Source organism: Marmota marmota, unplaced genomic scaffold (genome assembly GCF_001458135.2).
Source record: "Marmota marmota marmota unplaced genomic scaffold, marMar, whole genome shotgun sequence".
NCBI lineage: Eukaryota > Metazoa > Chordata > Mammalia > Rodentia > Sciuridae > Marmota > Marmota marmota.
The window spans coordinates 670,565-689,842 of NW_025999869.1; the positions used below are offsets into that span (position 1 = coordinate 670,565).

Consider the following 19,278-nt stretch of genomic DNA (forward strand, 5'->3'; position numbering starts at 1 on the left):
TTTTTTCTTCATAGGTACATAGTTAACTTATTGCTGCCCAGAGAAGTTTGAAATTCTGAAATGAGTTAGCACCAAGATATTGGTGATATTATGAGTATGTGGTAACTGATATTATGAGTATGTGGTAACTGCTGTAGATATTTTGGTTCAATAAAAGGAAGCGTGTTCTAAAACTCAGGCTGAAGTTGCGTGGAAGACTATCCATTGCTTAGGTATTACAGAAGGACAGATGATTTGATAGATGGGATAGACAACCAAGTGTTTTCTAAAACTTAATTCTATAATTTCATAGACAAAATGATCCTGAACTAAGGTGAGGACACAGTTTGTTGACAAAACCTAAACTCAACTTTGTCAGTATAGGAATTGCCTCAGCACAGGGTCACAGGGGAGGGATTTCCCAGGAGTGCCAATCAAGGCTTTACTGCCCCAAAGCCCCTGCCCCTCATCCTAACACTGCACCATTGCTAACCTGCAGAGAGGATTGATGTACAATGGGTACGTTAGATGTCCAAGTCCTGCAACCTAAGTTATTGGAAGAATTATTGTCACATATATTATTTTTATTTCTATTTTTTTAATAAAGGACTGGGATTATCTTAATAGTCTATGTCATTTCTTTCTGCATTGTCTGTGTACCTATTTGATCCCCTGGGCTATTATGAATAATGCTTTGCATTCTTCCCAGCAGAGTAACAGATGACATTGTATTTTATCAATATGTTAATGTCCCAGAAAAAATTGGGCAACATTACTTCTTTTAAAAATTAGAACCATTCTCTGGAATCAAGTAATTGAGTTAAACTAGTGAATTAGCTGAAGCAATCAGCCACAGAGGAAAAATGAACAGGCTCGAAACCACCAGTCACTCTTTCCAGGACAGCCACATCCTGAAACTGGCATCCTACTTGCTGTTATCCTTGTCACCACTCAGCTCATAACTAGAGAGGGAGCCTCACAGAGGAACAGCTCTGTTTGGAACACACCCTGGAGATAAGGAAACTCAGAACTATTAGCCTCTGCAGACAACAGTGTCCCCAGAGACCTGCACTTCCTCTTCTTTCTCCCGTGGTGTTCTGTGGCTGGGGAGCATCCACTGGGTCACATCAGAGCCACATGCTCCACTCTTAGTTTCCACCACGCCTTATGTAGAAACCATGTCACCACAGGGCACAGGCCGAGAAGGCCGTGTGAGCACCAGGGTCACTGCAGGGGCAGGTGGGAACATGGGGTTTGAAGTCTCAGCTTCAAACTGCTCTTGGGACAGTCACAGGATTGCAGGTGCTACATCAATAGAATGAAGCTCCAAGGGACACCAAGGGACGAGAACTAGTGATGGTTACACAAGCCCTTCAAGGTCCCCATCCCATCAGGCAGATCAGGAGCTGGTAAGGGAGGCCCACGGGGAGGAGACCAAAGCAGGCACAGCAGGTGGTGAACCTGCCGCAGGGTAGACAGAGGACATCCACCAGGGCTGGGACGGCTTCTGGATGTAACTGCTGGGACGCGGCTGTCACCACCACATCCACCTAGGAAGATCAGCTCTTCAGAGTAATTTTACTTGTAAAGTTAAATTTTGGATGAATATTGCTTTTGAAGGGCCTACCTATACTTATATACTTTGAAAATATATCCATTTCCAAAATAAGTTTATGCCAGAATCTCTAATCTTTTGGATTTTTGTTGTTGTTGTTCTTTGGTTTTTGTTTCTTTGTTTAAGTGCCAGGAATTAGTTCATTAGGGGTATTATGAGTTTTAGTGCCAAATACCAATTTACCTCAAATGAACTTTATCAAGAAATCTGGGAAAAAGTCATCCGAGTTCCTGGAGCATTGGTGAAGAGTCCGAGGTCCAAGCTGCCAGCTGCCACAGCAGAAGGGTAATGCACAAGTCAAGCCTCAGATCCGTGGTGGGAAGGGGAATAGCCCCCCATTGATTCCACAGAGAAGGACCTGGAAGGTGGTCCACCTGGCTTCCACTAATGCCACAGAGGTTGAGAGGAAGAAATCACCCATGACACCAGCACGGGGGTGGACACAGAGACCCATGGCATGCTCACAACTGCACCCACAATCTAAGCTTCCAACGCAGACACATCACCCCATCTGCCTCTCTCTGAGCCCAGTGGGCTTTCATACACCGTGATATGTGGCTTCCAGTGGGTTTCTTTGAGGGATATCATCTGTTTATGAATAAAAATGTTTTCTTTAAGGCATATGTGTATGTCTTATGGAGAAAGAAAAAGAGGAGGGAGTCAATAAAACATGACAAAATTCGACATAGTAAATCTCCTCCCAAACTTGCAGGGAAGCTTCGCCCACTCTCGACTATGTCCAAGAGGGCATCCTTGACTTAAAAATATGCAATAATATGCACTACTAAGAACTTGCCCCTTGCCACCTGGCAAGTCACGTCAGAAACTGCTTGTACTTAAAGCACACTCTTCCAAACACCAGCTCCTACGGACACTTTCATCTCCAGAAAATCCTTTTACACCCTTGCATTACCAGGCTCCCTATTCCTGGTTTCTAGCTACAGCATCTCATTTTTGATGGTCTGCTAGTCAGAGTCAATGTACTTATTCATCATTCTCCATCTGGAGAAGACCACCCCTCAGCCATCATCCTTCCTCTTAGGACATGAGTCCTAGGAGGAAGCATCAGAGAAAGTGACGAATGGTGGCCTCTCATAGTTACAGAATGATGCCCAGAGGAAACTTCCAGAATCTAAGAAATGTTTTCCATGAAAATCTTAGTTCCTACCTCAGAGCAGGTGAGTCCCAGGCTTACAAAGGTAACAGTGAACGGCCGACTTCTTAAATGCCCGGGACTGTGGGTGAAGCTCCTTGTAACCACGGATTTCCACACCCCAGGAGGAATCTTGGTGTTGTTAATTAATCCAGGTTCACTTGGTGAACCTTGGGCCTCGGAGGAAGCCCCTTCCCACTCACCAGCAGGTGTGTTCTGTCCCAGGTGAGAGGCTGAGGTGGTTTCTCCAGGTTTCATCACAGGACTGCTGGTCTCATCCCAGCTCTCTCAGGGGAAACGAGAACAAACGAGAACTAACAGTGATCTGGTCCAGCTTCACTGAGGTGTCCCTGCAGGAGAGCTTCAGAAGGGTGGGGACCTCGCAGAAAAAGTGGTTGATTGCCCAAGAGGCACAGAAGGGGAACTGCATGGTGACTGGGGTGAGCAGGAAACCGTCTGCAGACCCTCCCAGCCAGGCGGCCACCACGATCAGCAGGCAGACCCTGCGGCTCATCAGCACAGGGTAGCGCAGAGGGTGGCAGATGGCCACGTAGTGGTCATGGGACATGAGTCCTAGGAGGAAGAACTCTGCCCCTGCCAAGGTCAGGTAGAGGAAGTGCTGGGCAGTGCACCCTGCAAAGGAGATAGCCCTCTGGCTGGTGGCCTGGTCCAGCAGCATCTTGGGCACGATGGTGGAGATGTACAGGATGTCCATGAGGGAGAGCTGGCTGAGTAGGAAGTACATGGGGGTGTGCAGCCGGGGGTCGGCGCGGATGAGCAGGATCATGGTGGTGTTGCTGGCGATGGAGATCACAAAGACCAGGAGAATGAGGGAAAAGAGCAGCCAGGGGAAGCGGCTGCTGCTGAACAATCCCAGGAGGACGAAGTCAGCATACAGGGAGCCTTGCCCCACTCCATAGTGCTGGAGGCTGCAGAGGACGGGACTCAAGCTGGAGAAGTACAGGTGGGCTTAGAGCATCATGGTGTGGCCACGCCCAGATCCAGGCTAAGGCTTCTGACCTCACGAATCTTGGAACAGGCTGGGCAGGTGTCTTGTCCCATTACAGCATCATCCACTCAGGAGCAGGATGCCCGCCCAGCGGCTTGGCCTTGCTAAGTTAGAGGTCCTGAGGCAGCAAGTCCATCTGCTTTTGTTTAAGGACATTAATCCTCTGTCTCTCAAGCACTGTCCTACCTACTTGGAGAGGAGCCGTCCTGCTGGACAGGGCAGAGTGGAGGTGAGAAGAGTGGCCAGTCCAGCCCTACCCTGCACCAGGCTTTGGTCCTCACACTGCAAGATCAAAGCCACAAGTCAGGAGCATGTGTGCTGTCCACGGGGAGACGGCCACGTGGGCTCCGCCTGGTTTGCAGGTTCTTGAAGGTTTGCACCCTGTAAAACTCGATGCTTGATGTGTTTATCAGGTGCTCAGTGTTGGAAGGCAAAGACTCTGCTGAAGTGTGAACACAGAGCCCTCACTGTGAGGGGCAATCCTGAGGTCAGCAGAGAAAGGCTGTCAATGGGGGAAGTAATGTTGAGGATCAGGGCTGTTATCTTCCCCTTTCAGCAGAAAACTATGGGTTATTAGCACATAACTTACTCACCTGTGAAGTGAATAAAGGCAGCAATTATGATACAACATTTTAATAGAAAAACAGAAGGATGAACTGATTTAAATAATATCAGGAGTTATTATCTCCCAAGTTACTTTGCTCTTAAATTTGAAGTCAGATCATGCACACTTAGCCATTTCAGTTAAATAATATCTTACCANCGCGGAGCCCGCGGGGGCGCGCCAGTGCGCGCGGCACGGCGAGGACCTGAGCCGCTTCTGCGAGGAGGACCAGGCACTCTTGTGCTGGCTCTGCGACACCACGCCCGAGCACCAGGGCCACCGCACGGTGCCGCTGCGGGAGGCCGCCAGGAGCTACCAGGTGAGCGCGGGAGCCCGGGGTGCCGAGCTGGGGCGCGGGCCGCTCGTGTAGGGCGGAGGCACCGGGGCACCGAGCTCCCGGCCCGCCGGGGTCGTCCTGCCTCGGCTCCCGCTAGCCAGCGCGGGACCGGCTGCTTTCAAGCTGGTCTTTTTCTTCCTGATCCCGAGCCGGCGGGCTGTGCAGTGAGTCTCGGTGACAACCCTGCACCTCTGTACTCGCTTCCACTGACGGGATTCCTAGGGCGCAGCGTTTGCCTGGTGTCTGCTTGGTGTCTGTCTATGTCCCTTAACACGGGCACCAAGGCCACCCTCTGGCTCGGACCTTCGTGAGGGATAGCGTCTGCTCCGGCCTGGACTGTCTAGGTCCCCTGGAGTAGGGGGCCACTCGACTCCACACGAAGGTCTGGGAACCGAGGACTTGAACATTCTCCTGAGGAGGTGCTTGACCCCAAGAGCGCTCCGAGGGACTCTGCCCAGGTGTCTTCCCACAGGTGCCCTCGGGTCCTGGGACATACTCTAAACACGTGCCTATCCCCAGCATCTGGAACAGCTACTAGCACAGAAGAGATCAAAGCTGTCTTTTTAATCTACTGGCACAGTTAGCCAAAGCACTCCGTCACACTGTAATAAGTTCCAAGTACCAGCTTTCTTAAAACGTTCATTTATTTATTCTATTTGTTTGTTTTAAGTTAAGGATGGGGTATTCACCAGCCAACATTCATCTGGACAATCTTGGAAATTTCTCTCGATTTTTCCTCTTGATTTCTGTTATCCTCTGCAAATTACAGGTACTAGGTGCTCTCTAGCCTACCTGAAAAGTCAAGTATGCTCCTGCCTGTCTAAATCCCCAAGGTACCATATAGAACATGGCTGCTGTGATATCGCTAAAGACGTTCTCTGTTTTCAGTAGTCAACTAGATAAAAAAATAAGTACCATCCAAACTCTTTGGCTTGTCAATCACGACTTTCTAGGTTCTGAAGTTCCCTTCCTTCTGCTCTTATCCAAGCCAAACATGGGACCCAGCAAAATTAGCCTAGTCACTCTTGTCCCCAAACATGCTCTTCTTTCACCACCTAGCTTTTGCTCAGTGTCTTTGGTCCCAGGGAGCTTTCCTCCATCTACAAGTGAGAATGGCTCTATTCCTTGCAAACACCAAACATATGCCTCTTTTTATTCTGATGCCACCATGAATTCTAATGTTACTTTATGTGTACTTTATATAGAGTATTATAAATTTTAAAGTGAATGATACATATGTAAGATTTATCGAATAAGTTTGGAAGTAGAATTTGTATTATTTTCTACTAAAAACATATTTCTATATGTGTCTTTATGGGTGCTTCCTGTTTAAAAAAAAGGCATGTATTTGCTTCTTGGAAGGGTCTTATCATTGAACAGAGATCTAATTTCTGGGTTTTTGTTTGTTTAATTGTTTGGTAGGCTTTTTATATACTTATTTTACTCCTTTTAAGATGTACAGAATATTGTGTTGTTCACCTAAAGTATTTTATTTTATTTATTAATTTATTTATTGACACCAAGGATTGAACCCTGGGGCTTTACCACTGAGCCACATCCTCAGACTTTTTATTTTTTTTATTTTGAGATAGGGTCTCACAAGTTGCTTAGGGCGGTGCTAAGTTGCTGAGGCTGACCTTGAACTTGAGATCCTCCTGCCTCACCCTCCAAATTGCTGAGATTACGGGCATGTACCACCGCACCTGACTTCATTTAACATATTTTAACCAACAAGATTTATTTTTGGTGAAATATCATGACTTTTAGTACTAATAACAAACACTTGATTCCCATCATAATTAATAAGAAATTGTATCACTCTTCAACCTAGCACCAATAGGTGACATTTCACCTAATAATGTCTTCATTTCCCTCCATCTATTTTTTACATATTCATTATAAGCATTTTTTTCAAAATTGGCACTGTTATAAAATGTACTTATTTGACATTGTAATTCTATTTCTTGACATTGTTTCCTATCGTGTTAATGTAAAAGGTTTTGCCACTCATTTTTACATTTTAGTCATTGTAGTTTTACTATCGTAATGGTGCAAGGAGCATGATTTTAGATGTATCTTTGCATCTGGTATTAACTGAGTTACCAGCAAAGGTGTCCACTGCATTCTAGGGAGTTTTCCAGTTGATCCTGCAGGTCCTCACAGTCTGCTCCACACAGGTGAAGCTTCAGATGGCGCTGGAGCTGGTGAAGAAGGAGATGGAGGAGGCCCTGATGCAGGAAGCCAACGTGGGGAGGAAGACTGTGCTCTGGAAGGTAGGGGGCCTTAGGCCTGGGGAGCTGCAGGCACCACCCTCTTCCTGAGTCTCCATTCTCCAGCGAGCTTGCCATTTACTTAGGTGCTCCAGAGAAACATCTCATGGCCATCCTGAATTGTCCCAGACCCCAAGTGATATTGTTCATTTTTGTTTTTACCTCTGTCGGCAGGACCCTATCCAGATTATAAATAGGTTTACTCTCTTGATCTTACTGTGAAACTCACTGCTGGGGTGGGTGCCACCACCTGCTACTGTAGTGTCAAACTGTATTTGTCGGACAGTTAAACAGTGAATGCCACAGGCTTGGTGACAGATGTGGTGCAGTTCCCAGGGACCATCTATACAGGGAGGGACTGGAGCCTTCAGCCTCCTTGGGTCATCCATCCAGGGTCCCCTCTTTCTGCAGCCCCTCCCCCCTTGTTTTTCTCCTACATTTCATTTACACACAGTGGCTGTGAACCTTATCTTCTCCTATTGCTATGTCTATTATAGGTAAAGTTAAGCCCTCCTCTCCTTTCCACAGCTGGAGAGGCTTTGGGTCACCACGCTTGCTGCTGCCATTCATGGCAGAGGCTGGAAAGTTGCTTGGCTCCCTACAGTGCCCAGAACAGCAACTGCACCCCTCAACAGTGCATTGTAGGTCAAACCTGACAAAGTGTCAAGGCTGTGAACCACATATAGTGCATGGGTGGATGGGTATATTATGTACAGAGCACAGTATACAACATGGTCAGATATATTTTATAGAATATTCCTCTTCTTTCTCCTCCAAGTCACCCTGCTAGAATCATTCTTTATATTATTTTCTTCCTCAAAAATATAGTTTGGGTTGGGGATGTGGCTCAAGTGGTAGTGCGCTCACCTGGCATGCGTGGGGCACTGGGTTCGATCCTCAGCACTACACAAAAATAAAATAAAGCTATTGTGTCCACTGAAAACTAAAAAAAAAATAAAAATAAAAAAATTCTCTCTCTCTCTCTCTCTCTCTCTCTCTTTTAAAAAAAATTAGTTTGATATACCATCTTCATACAGATATTTTCATAAGGACATTTATTTATTTATTTATTTTTTATTTATTGTGCTGGGCATTTAACTCAAGGTGCTCTGTCATTGAGCTACATCCAAAGCCCTTTTTACTTTTTATTTTGAGACAGGTCCCACTAAGTTGTAGAGGGTGGCCTTAAACTTGTGATCCTCCAGCCTCAGTGAGTCACTGGAATTACAGTGCAATACTGTACCTGGCTCGTAAGGACCATTTTTGCTAACATTTTTCTTATGAAATAAGTCTTATGTTCTCCTATTGCTATGTCTATTATAGGTAAAGTTAAGCACTGATTCACAATCTTTATTATTTAAAGCTAATAATATTTAATTTTTTTAAATATTGGCCTGACCACAGATTTATGAAATCAGGAACCCAAATGCAAGATCTGAATTCCCACATTTTAAAACCTCCAATGCATGTCATAACATAGACGTGATGCTAAGATATCTCGTTCAGAGGCAAGTAGCCATGTCTGAACTTCTTGGTCGCTCATGTTCACATGAGCCAGAACCATCAGGCACAGGCTTGATGGAAATGAGCTCTAAGTTCTGCAGCAGCACTTATTCTTTCTTCACATCCAGACGGGCCGAGCAACATTCCAGCCTCTGCCATGAAAGGCAGCAGCAAGTGTGGTGACCCAAAGCATCCCCAGCTGTGGAACTGGAGAGGAGGGCATTGTGGCCCAGGTTCACAGCCACTGTGTGTAAATGAAATGTAGGAGAGAACCAAGAAATTATCAGGTTTAAAAACAAAATGGACAACCCAAGGTGGCACTCAAGAGGGTGGCGTGAAGGAAGCTGGGCTGCCATAGCCCCTCCACCTCATCATCCCTGGTGCACCCCTGAACTCCCCTCCCTGTGACAGTGCTCAGCCCTCTCTCCAGCAGCCTGCCCTGGGAGACAGTGTGCATTTCTATGAGCCATGCCTCTTAGGAAGCAGAATGTGGAATGCAGAGTCAGTGTCCCTGAGGAGGAGGACAAGAGTGTATGAATTAGTGATTTAGAAAACTGTAAAGGAGGTAGGAATGCAAAATGGGAAGAAGGAAGTGGGAGACCTTGGTGCTGTGGCCAGTGGGGCCCTCAGCTCCTTGTCAGGAGGGGCAGGCTGTCACTCAACAGCACTCAGCCTCTGCAGTGGATGACGGCAGCAGGTGGCACCTCCCCCAGAGGGGCGATCCAAAGTCCAAAGTACCTCCAGACATTTGGGGAGAACTATTATTTGGATTACAAATATATATATGTCTTTTATAATAATTTTGATGATAATTTATGTCTTTCAATTAAACCAAGAAACTATCAGGTTTAAAAACAAAACGGACAACCCAAGATGCAGATACTTTGGGAGGGTGACTTGCCGCTCATGCTCAGTTTAAAGCTGGGTTTCTAGCTACTAATTTCAAGAGAATAACATTTAGATGCGATATCCTGTGCACAGTGTGATCCTTAGGTTCAGTCAGACACCGATGTGTGAGGGCCAGGTGTGCTTCAGGGGCAGAGCTGCTTGCCCAGCCAGAGTGAAGCCAGGGGTTCTGTGCTCAGCACCAGGAAAGCAACAACAAGAGCCGTGATGGGAGATTTGGGTAGGGGCTGGTGTAATATCCTGGAGTGAGTGGCCTGCTTGGAAGTTAGTTCTTCTGGACTCTGCAGAGGACACCGCCTTGTGCTGGTTTCTTGCTTCTCCTGGGACAAGAGAACATCTGTGTGTTCTCCTGTCACATTGTCCCTCACAGCCCAGGCCTTCTGCTCTTCCTGGCCACCCATCCAGCTGCAGAGCCAGCCCTCTGCTGTGGGGCCACACAGGCTCTCGGAGGTGCCCAGATGATCCCCACGCTTCTCTTTCTGCTGCATTTGACTCGTGATATTGAAACCCGCGTGTCGAAGGCCTTGCCTCCGGCCCTGCAGCACAAGGAGGCCCACAGCCACAGTCTTCCCAGACTCTGAGCTTGAAAACCCCACCGGCCACCTCTCCTGTTCCCCGCCTCTGGTTTCTGAGGTCCTCCCCAGAGGTGCAGAGTGAGGGGGGTTGGGTTCAGGGGTGGGGGTTGATGCGGGACATCCCTTCTCTGGCTGCCCGTCCCACACACCTTGCCCCAGCCTGATGGGGTCTCCTGTTGCTCCAGGAGAAGGTGGAGATGCAGCGGCAGCGCTTCAGGTTGGAGTTTGAGAAGCACCGCGGCTTTCTGGCCCTTGAAGAGCAGCTGCAGCTGCGGAGGCTGGAGGAGGAGGAGAGAGCCACCCTGCAGAGACTGCGGGACAGTAAGGACCAGCTGGCCCAGCACAGCAAGGCCCTCAAGGAGCTGGCAGAGGAGCTGGAGGAGAGGTGCCAGCGCCCAGCCCTGGGGCTGCTGGAGGTGAGGTGGCCTCAGGAGGCCAGGCCCACAGAGGCTGAAGGGGATGGGGACAAGCCTTGGCATGGGACACGAAGGTACCCAGCTCTCTAGGACAGAGCTCAGCAGTACTTCCTTAGAAGGCATCTTAAGACCGAATACTGGGCCCTGAGTCAGGAGGAACCCAGAGGACCATTTAGCTCATGCAAAAGACAAAAACTTCAATACGTGATGAGTTAAAATTAATTATTTATGGAATCGTGAACAGCTGGGGCAAGGATAAGCTGCGCCATTCTGGCTGAGAAACCGTCCTTTTGTCAAAGGTGATATTGCTGATTTTCATGAATGTTCAAAGCCTCTGGCAGCCCATTTCATGGAAAATAGCCAGAAGTATGAGCAGTGCTTCACCTAGTCCAGCTTGAAATTCCCGTGTTAAGTCCTAAGGGGAGTGTATAGTGGGAGTGTATGGACTCCCATGCAGATTTCTCAATCTTTTGGGACTTCAGAGCAGCCTTTTTAAAGTTTTAATTGGAGACAGGGTCTCACTCAGAGGCTCAGGCTGGCCTTGAACCGCTCCCTCCTGCCCCAGCCTCCCCAGGGTCTGGGGTCACAGACACGGCCATTCCGCCCCACAGGTGTTGTTCACAGGGTCGCCTGCAAGAGAAATTCATTCACCTGGTACTTTTCTCTGTACCTTGCCCCAGTGACAGATGAGGATTCTAACCTAAAAGAGAGTGCAGATCCCCACTGAGCAGCTGGCCCACAGTGTCCCAACTGACTCGCCTCTGGACACTGCAAGTTCCAGACACATAAACCTAGTTGCTGTCCTGGGACATTTGCAAACACAGTTGTCAATATTGTGGCATCTGATGGGGAATCACTAAGTAACTGCATGAAACGCTTTTATCTACCAAGCACTTTATTTAATCTGCCCATTCTATCTCCATTACCAATGTCATGGCTGTGTTCATTTCCTAATGAGTAAACAGAGAGCCAGAAAGAAATTAATTTTTCAAGTATAGGTGGCAAGTAAGCACAGGAACGTTGGCATTTTCAAAAATAATATTCACTGCATTATCTCAGATAACATCTCATTTAAAATGAGTATTTCTTTGCACCATATAAATGTTAAAATGGTTTATAGTACAAATCATAGTAAGAATATAGTCTTACATAATTTTTGTCTGTGTCCTCTCTCTTTCTTCTCTGATACCAATGATCTTCATTTTACCCCACTGGCCAAGACCCAGGCCGATCATGTCCATAAAGGACAAGGCAAATGGTTTCCCTGCATTCATGCCTTATTGAAATTTGTCCGACTGTTGGCCACTTTTAGGGAAGAAGACAAGTGTGTTGGAGGTGACCTTTTTGTTACCTGATTTGAGATACACTGTTGTTGGATAGTAATGACTTCCTTTCTTATCTCCTTAGACAGTTAGTAGCTTTGTCTGTTGGTTCAGAGAATTTGAATTTGAAGATGACTTTTTCTGGAGTACTGGGACAGAACACAGGGCCCTGTTCAAGTCAGGCAAGCCCTCGACCATGAGCGATATGCCCAGTCCCAGGATCTATGCCGTACTTATATCTGTTCCTCGAGTAAATTCCGAAAACATGTAGGATTTTTACCCTAATTCCATCTGTATAAAATGCAGAATGTAACTGTTAAAATAGCCCAACAACCAGAGCTATCAGTTGACAATCCATAGTTCATGGATAGGTTTCATGGGAATTAATATAAACTTTGTGTAGTTTGACTCTGTTCTAATTATATTCCTGATTTTTAAATTTGAGAGTCATGTGAGAATTCAATTATAGCCTTTTTTGCCTTTAATTAACAGAGATTCACTGTCACCTGCAGTCTTATGTTGCTTGTTAATTATTTCCAGTACATTCTAAAGACATTTTCGTGGTGTGTCCCCAGTCAACTGTGGGAAGCACTTACACCTGCTTGTGTCTCTTACTTCCAGGGTGTGCAAGGAGCCCTGAGCCGGTAAGTGTAATTTCCGCTCCAGTGAGGGAGCGGGGAAGGCCGAGAGGGCTGGTGTGGCCATGCTGACATTTCCGGGTTCTCTGCTCTTCCCAGAAGTAAGGCTGTGATGCGGCTGGAACCAGAGACCATCCCCATGGAGCTGAAGACCACGTGTCGCATCCCTGGCCTGAGGGAAATGTTGAGGAGATTCCAAGGTGGGTGGAGCCCTGGAGCCTGGGAACTGATGCTGAGAGTGTGGGGCTTACTGCTGCCCTTACTGCCCTGGCCTGTGGCCACAGCAGAGCAGCCACAGCAGAGCCTCAGGTCTCTGAAACTCACTGTGTGAGTGTGCTCTCATATGCGAGTGTGCTCTCAGGGTGTCGCGGCCTCTCACCTGGGGCCCAGCCTGGCAGACCTCCAGCTCCTTCCTGGGGCACAGTGCGTCAGCCCTGCTCAGCAGAACATGTGGGTGTCTCCCTCGAGGAGTCGATCAGTTCTCCAGGGTTGCCCCTCTGGCTCCCACTCACTCTATTCTGACACTGTCCACCTGCAGACATCATCAAATCCCACAGGTTGAGGGCCTGGTCCCGCAAAGCTGTGCCCTGCTTCAGGAGCAAGGAACAAGCAGGCTGTGGCTTGTGCCTCTGACAAGCCAACTGCAAAGCAGCTTTCCCGGGACCCGCTCTATGAGCGTGGTTTGTTTGCTAGAGCAGCCCCCAGAACTCAGGCCCTACTCACACTTGGTCAGTTATTGTACAGGGTGTTGCAGAGGATGGGGACCAACAGCCGGGTGGAGGAAACCAATAGGGTTGGTGTGGGGAGGGGCAACACGCCCTCTCTGGGTGCTCCTTGCAGGATCTCCTTGTGTGCCGCCACTGGCAAGCTCTGTCTTTGGGTTTATGGAGGCTTCATTCAGCAGGCATGACCAGTGACACCACTGGCCACTGCTGGCCCCTGGAGCTTCAGCCCCCACTCTCCTCCCAGAGGTAGGGGGATGTTGGACTGAAGGTTCTATCCCTTTAATCCCAAGGGGTTTCTCTGGAAACCAGTCCCCATCCTGAGGTCATCTAGGCCACCAAGCACCAGCCATCTCACTAGCATGCAAAAGAGTCCCTTGTCTCAGGACTTTTGGGAACTGGTGTGTCAGGACCTGGGACATAGACCAAAAATATACTGCACTCTCTCACCATGACTCATGCACTGCCCTTGGCCTTCCTGAGGATTTCAGTGTCAGGCTGTGAAGGGGTGGAGCAGTGCACCTGCCTGCAGGAAGGGGGAGGGGACATTTGTGCACAATCCGAGCGGATGCCAGTCAGGGACACCCAGAGGGTCTGCACAAAATGGCTTTGTTCACCCAATCATGTTGTTCTTTAAAATGGTGATGATTCAATATTTTTACTATTTCCTTTTAAAATTTACTTTGCACCACATAATACAAACTGTGACTTCCCAGGGACAGTCTTGTCCTGTAATGAGAAAACCTACCTCAGTTGTAGCACCCAGTGACCCCCCCCCCTCCGTTTGGTGGACAGGTGAACATACACTAGCCATGTGACTTGATGAGGGCCTTCGCAGCACACCCCCAGACTCTGTCACCTCCTATGCTTTTCCTTTTCACCGAATGAAATAGTTAGTGAATGAATCCAGCCCATGCTGCCTAGTTTATGCTGCCCTTTCTACCAGTGGAGTCAATCATTGAAGAACAAAAGCAAATCAAATGTGCTATGACCCGTGATTCACGGTACAAATACTGACTTCAGTTACCCAGGCACATGGCTATGAGGAGAGGACAGGGACTTCTGGAGAGTGTGATTTGATGCATGTTAATAATTATAATAATAGAAAGAAAAATCTGCCTGACGGGGAGAGGAGCAGAGTGTCGGGCAGCAGGAAGTGCGGCAGGTGTGCTGGGACTGTGAGGACAGGATGGTGAGGGAGCCCGGGGGAGGGCGAGGAGGACAAGGATGCAGCAGGGCTGGAGAGGTGGGCTGCTTCTGTGAGCAGCATTCAGTGGGAGAGCACAGGGTGTCCCTGGGCAGGACTGACTGGCCTTGTGTGCACATCATCCGGGTGCTTTATTGTGATGAATTAAAGGCACCAAGACAGCAGCTGGTGTCCTTTATCACTGTTCAGTGACAGATGAGTGTAGGTACCCCCAATGTTGGTATGAAAGGTGCCAGATGGCCACATCCTTGGCCAGCCATGGAAGCGGAGCTGCTGGGATCTGCTCCTGGATGAGCTGTGTTTTGTGGTGAGAGGAGAGTGAGGAGGACCCATGGTCTTGGACCCTGAGAACTGCCACACAAAATGGCTGGTTGTGCTGATGGCCATGCTGCAGGCAAGGCCCACGAAGGGCAACTGGTTTGGGGGCAGGTTGGCAGATACTTAGCATCCAAAACTGGCCAGGGAGGCAGATGAGTTCACAATAAGGACCTTCAGGGGAGAGGCCAGGCTGGCAACATGCACTGCAATCAGTAGCAGAGGACTGGAGTTGACTGGAGAGTTGAGTGAGCCAACCTAGAACCACAGGGCTTGAGCCGAGAAAGAAGTCCCCAACTTGGCACTGCAGCTTGTCCTGGGGCAGTGAAGGAGGAGAGGGGACACCAAGATGGAGGGAAGCATGGGCGCTGGTGAGTCTGGAAAAGAGCAGGAGTCTCTCCAGGACAGTCAGGTCCTCATGGTGTCTACCAACACAGGACCGTCCGTTCACCACCCTGGTGGCTGCTGGGCATGTGGGCAGGACAGTTTGCTGTGCGTAATCGCCCCATTACCCTTGACAGCCAAAGCTCTTTCACAGATTTCTTTGGCTAACAATGGAGCTGAGCATTGTGCATATTAAATGAGCCTGCAGTTCCCCACCTCCCCCCCCCCAGCCACATTCCAGGCTGGTATTTGCTTCCTGTGGAGTTGGGAAATCAGGTACAGTCTTTGAATCTCCTCATCAATATTGTGAGGTGGTAGTAACCACATTAAGGGTGGCTTCTTAACCTGGTTTGGTGGCACATTCCTGTAATCCCAGCAGCTGGGGAGGCTGAGGCAGGAGGATCATGAGTTCAAAGCCAGCTTCAACAATGGCAAGGTGCTAAGCAACTCAGTGAGACCCTGTCTCTAAATAAAATGCAAAATAGGACTGGGGATGTGACTCAGCGGTTGAGTGCCCTGAGTTCAAGCCCTGATACAGAAAAAAGAAGAAGAAGAAGAAGAAGAAGAAGAAGAAGAAGAAGAAGAAGAAGAAGAAGAAGAAGAAGAAGAAGAAGAAGAAGAAGAAGAAGAAGAAGAAGAAGAAGAAGAAGAAGAAGAAGAAGAAGAAGAAGAAGAAGAAGAAGAAGAAGAAGAAGAAGAAGAAGAAGAAGAAGAAGAAGAAGAAGAAGAAGAAGAAGAAGAAGAAGAAGAAGAAGAAGAAGAAGAAGAAGAAGAAGAAGAAGAAGAAGAAGAAGAAGAAGAAGAAGAAGAAGAAGAAGAAGAAGAAGAAGAAGAAGAAGAAGAAGAAGAAGAAGAAGAAGAAGAAGAAGAAGAAGAAGAAGAAGAAGAAGAAGAAGAAGAAGAAGAAGAAGAAGAAGAAGAAGAAGAAGAAGAAGAAGAAGAAGAAGAAGAAGAAGAAGAAGAAGAAGAAGAAGAAGAAGAAGAAGAAGAAGAAGAAGAAGAAGAAGAAGAAGAAGAAGAAGAAGAAGAAGAAGAAGAAGAAGAAGAAGAAGAAGAAGAAGAAGAAGAAGAAGAAGAAGAAGAAGAAGAAGAAGAAGAAGAAGAAGAAGAAGAAGAAGAAGAAGAAGAAGAAGAAGAAGAAGAAGAAGAAGAAGAAGAAGAAGAAGAAGAAGAAGAAGAAGAAGAAGAAGAAGAAGAAGAAGAAGAAGAAGAAGAAGAAGAAGAAGAAGAAGAAGAAGAAGAAGAAGAAGAAGAAGAAGAAGAAGAAGAAGAAGAAGAAGAAGAAGAAGAAGAAGAAGAAGAAGAAGAAGAAGAAGAAGAAGAAGAAGAAGAAGAAGAAGAAGAAGAAGAAGAAGAAGAAGAAGAAGAAGAAGAAGAAGAAGAAGAAGAAGAAGAAGAAGAAGAAGAAGAAGAAGAAGAAGAAGAAGAAGAAGAAGAAGAAGAAGAAGAAGAAGAAGAAGAAGAAGAAGAAGAAGAAGAAGAAGAAGAAGAAGAAGAAGAAGAAGAAGAAGAAGAAGAAGAAGAAGAAGAAGAAGAAGAAGAAGAAGAAGAAGAAGAAGAAGAAGAAGAAGAAGAAGAAGAAGAAGAAGAAGAAGAAGAAGAAGAAGAAGAAGAAGAAGAAGAAGAAGAAGAAGAAGAAGAAGAAGAAGAAGAAGAAGAAGAAGAAGAAGAAGAAGAAGAAGAAGAAGAAGAAGAAGAAGAAGAAGAAGAAGAAGAAGAAGAAGAAGAAGAAGAAGAAGAAGAAGAAGAAGGAGGAGAAGAAGAAGGCGGCTTCCTGATTTAACATAGGTAATAAACACACAGAGCCTAGTGATGTGGCCAGTCAGGTTTAGGTATCCATAGAAGTTCATGATGTGTGGCTTGAAGATGAATTGGACTAGTACAAGTAGTAACTGTTTTTGCCATGACCTTAAGGTCTATTAATGAATTTACTACCTTTGAGTGCTTACAAGGAAGTACTCTGGTTTTGATGTAGATGCATTTGCCTACTATGTATGTGAGTCAATCCTGCATCAGTCTTGCTGGGACTCCACAGTACATGTTAGATGGTCCTCCTGTTGTGGAACCAATCACTACAAACAGCCACTTTAGACCACACCCACTAGTTAGCTCACAGGTCCAAAGATCAGACTTGCAGGTGGGAGTAGCTGACTCCCTTGCTTGGGTTAGGGTTTCTGAAGGCCAAAATCAAGGACTGAGCCTCTCTGAGGAGTCTGGGGAAGGACTTTCCAGCTAGAGTTCCCTGCAGCTGCAACGCCATGGTCCTTGTTTTCCTGCAAGCCATTATTTGGGGCCACTCTGCTCCAGAGCCTCTCACCTTCCTCTCATGTGACCCTCCCCACCTTCCACCCTGGCAAGGCTGTATCAGAGCCAAGTCTAAGACTCTCTTCTGGCACCATCCTGATAGCTAGAGGACTTTCTAGTTTTAAAGGGCTTGTGGGATTAGGTCAGACCCTCCCAGATAGCCTCTGTTGTCCTAGAATGTCACATAATCATGAAGGTAATAACACCAGGGCATGGAGGTCAGGGCACCTAGTGTACAATTCCCCCAACCACAGTTACACCACTTTGAAAGTAGTGAATTTCATATTAATGATATTATCTTATACAATCCCCAAGCAGTTTATAATTTCATGCTAAGCGCAGATGATCCTAAGTGCACCCAGGAGCTCTGGGTGCAGATGAAAAGGTGCCTTCCACTGGGCGTTTGGCTTCCCAGCAAGCTGACAGCAGCGCTGTTCTAATGGCCTGGTCATGCCAAGGCCTCCCTGGGCGCCCCAGCAGGTTGAAGACTTGCTCAGACCCTGGAGAAAGGCCTATTTCTTGGGCAGTCTGAGAGGGCGTTGCCGACGCTCACCCCCGGGGCGTCTAGTCCTTCCCGTGCATTCACGTGTCCCACCACTCTCTGCAGTGGACGTGAAGCTGGACCCTTCCACGGCGCACCCTAGCCTCCTGCTGACGGCCGACCTGCGCAGCGTGCAGGACGGGGAGCTGTGGAGGGACGTGCCCCGCAACCCCGAGCGATTCGACACCTGGCCCTGCATCCTGGGCTTGCAGAGCTTCTCATCAGGGAGACACTACTGGGAGGTGGTGGTGGGAGTGCGGGCCGAGTGGGGCCTGGGCGTCTGCCAGGACTCGGTGCAGAGGAAGGGGGAAGCCACGCCGTCCCCGGAGAACGGCGTCTGGGCCCTGTGGCTGCTGCGCGGCTGCGAGTACATGGTGCTGACCTCCCCGTCCGCGCCCCTGCTGCAGCTAGAGCGGCCGCGCCGCATCGGGGTCTTCCTGGACTACGAGGCGGGCGAGGTGTCCTTCTACAACGTCACGGACGGGTCCTGTATCTACAGCTTCAGCCAGGTGTCATCGGGTGTCCTCCGGCCCTACTTCTTCGTCTGCGACGAGGCGCCGCTGATCTTGCCACCGATGGCAGAAGCGGAGGCAGAGAACTGGGCGTCCGGGGGCCACCCTGACCCTCCTCTCGTGGGCGACCTTCAGTCCTGAAGTGCTGTGCTCAGGGTCCTCCCGTAACCTATCCAAGGGCCCTGGAGAGCGGCGGAGGAGGGACATACAGCTTCACCAAGTGCCCAGCTCAGGGCAGCCTCTTGCTCGGGCCTGAGGAGGTTCCTTGAAATCCAAGCAGACAGGAGATGCTGTGTATGCTGGAACGTTGGACCTGGAGGGTCTCCTCAAACTATTCCCGGATGGCCCCCCACTTACTCGATGGCTTTTCTTTCAAATTAATAGTCTCGTATTAAAGAGTTCTGTATGTTCGTAATAATTTCCATTCTCTTCAGTGTCTTCCCTCCCAACGCTGAATCTGCGGGCTGAGAGATGGAAACCCTGCAGGGGGCCCGAGCAGGCTGAGGCTGCTCCCTCCCGAGCCCTCCCTCACCTTCCTGGCTGGCTCCTCCTCTGTCTCATTCCTTGCCCCCCCACCTTTTTTTTTTTCCTGGATACCTCTGGTTGTTTAAAGTTTCATTTCCTTTTACATCAACATATTCAAAATCATCCTTCACAAGTGTGTGTTTCTAGTCACAGTCTTCACTTGCTTTCTGTCTTTATTCTGGGAACAGTTTTTGAGGGTCGTGAAATTCATTGCTCCGACCATAACATGGATTTTGATCTTCTCTCTATATCTCTGCAAATGTTTGTAAAAGTAGGAATGCCCTAGAAATTTGATCCAACTGGTTTTCTTCAGGGTCAGGAGGGACTAAAGAAGGTTTGCATCAGCTTGCCAAAGGGCTGCACCCATTTATGGGGCCAGGGGACAGCTGCAGCCTCCTGCCTGCTCAGGGGACTGGCCCCAGGACGGCAGCAGGGGTCCTT

General features: G+C 48.2%; 2 protein-coding genes across 2 annotated transcripts; one reads left to right on the forward strand and one right to left on the reverse strand.

Moving 5' to 3' along the window:
* Positions 1 to 3,021: 3,021 nt before the first annotated feature.
* Positions 3,022 to 3,817, reverse strand: LOC107147947 (olfactory receptor 2T27-like). The gene is made up of 2 exons (XM_015492540.1): positions 3,813 to 3,817; positions 3,022 to 3,697 (listed from the first exon to the last, which is right to left on the reverse strand). Exons 1-2 carry the CDS (start codon positions 3,815 to 3,817, stop codon positions 3,022 to 3,024), a joined length of 681 nt encoding a protein of 226 aa, XP_015348026.1.
* A 694-nt stretch (positions 3,818 to 4,511) lies between these two features.
* On the forward strand, positions 4,512 to 18,723 carry LOC107147948 (E3 ubiquitin-protein ligase TRIM58-like; the record flags this gene model as incomplete). The annotated part of the gene is made up of 6 exons (XM_015492542.2): positions 4,512 to 4,679; positions 6,875 to 6,970; positions 10,137 to 10,367; positions 12,311 to 12,333; positions 12,427 to 12,527; positions 17,867 to 18,723. Coding segments are annotated over 6 exons (1,206 nt in total), but the record flags the coding sequence as incomplete, so codon positions are not given.
* Between the last annotated feature and the right edge of the window lie 555 nt (positions 18,724 to 19,278).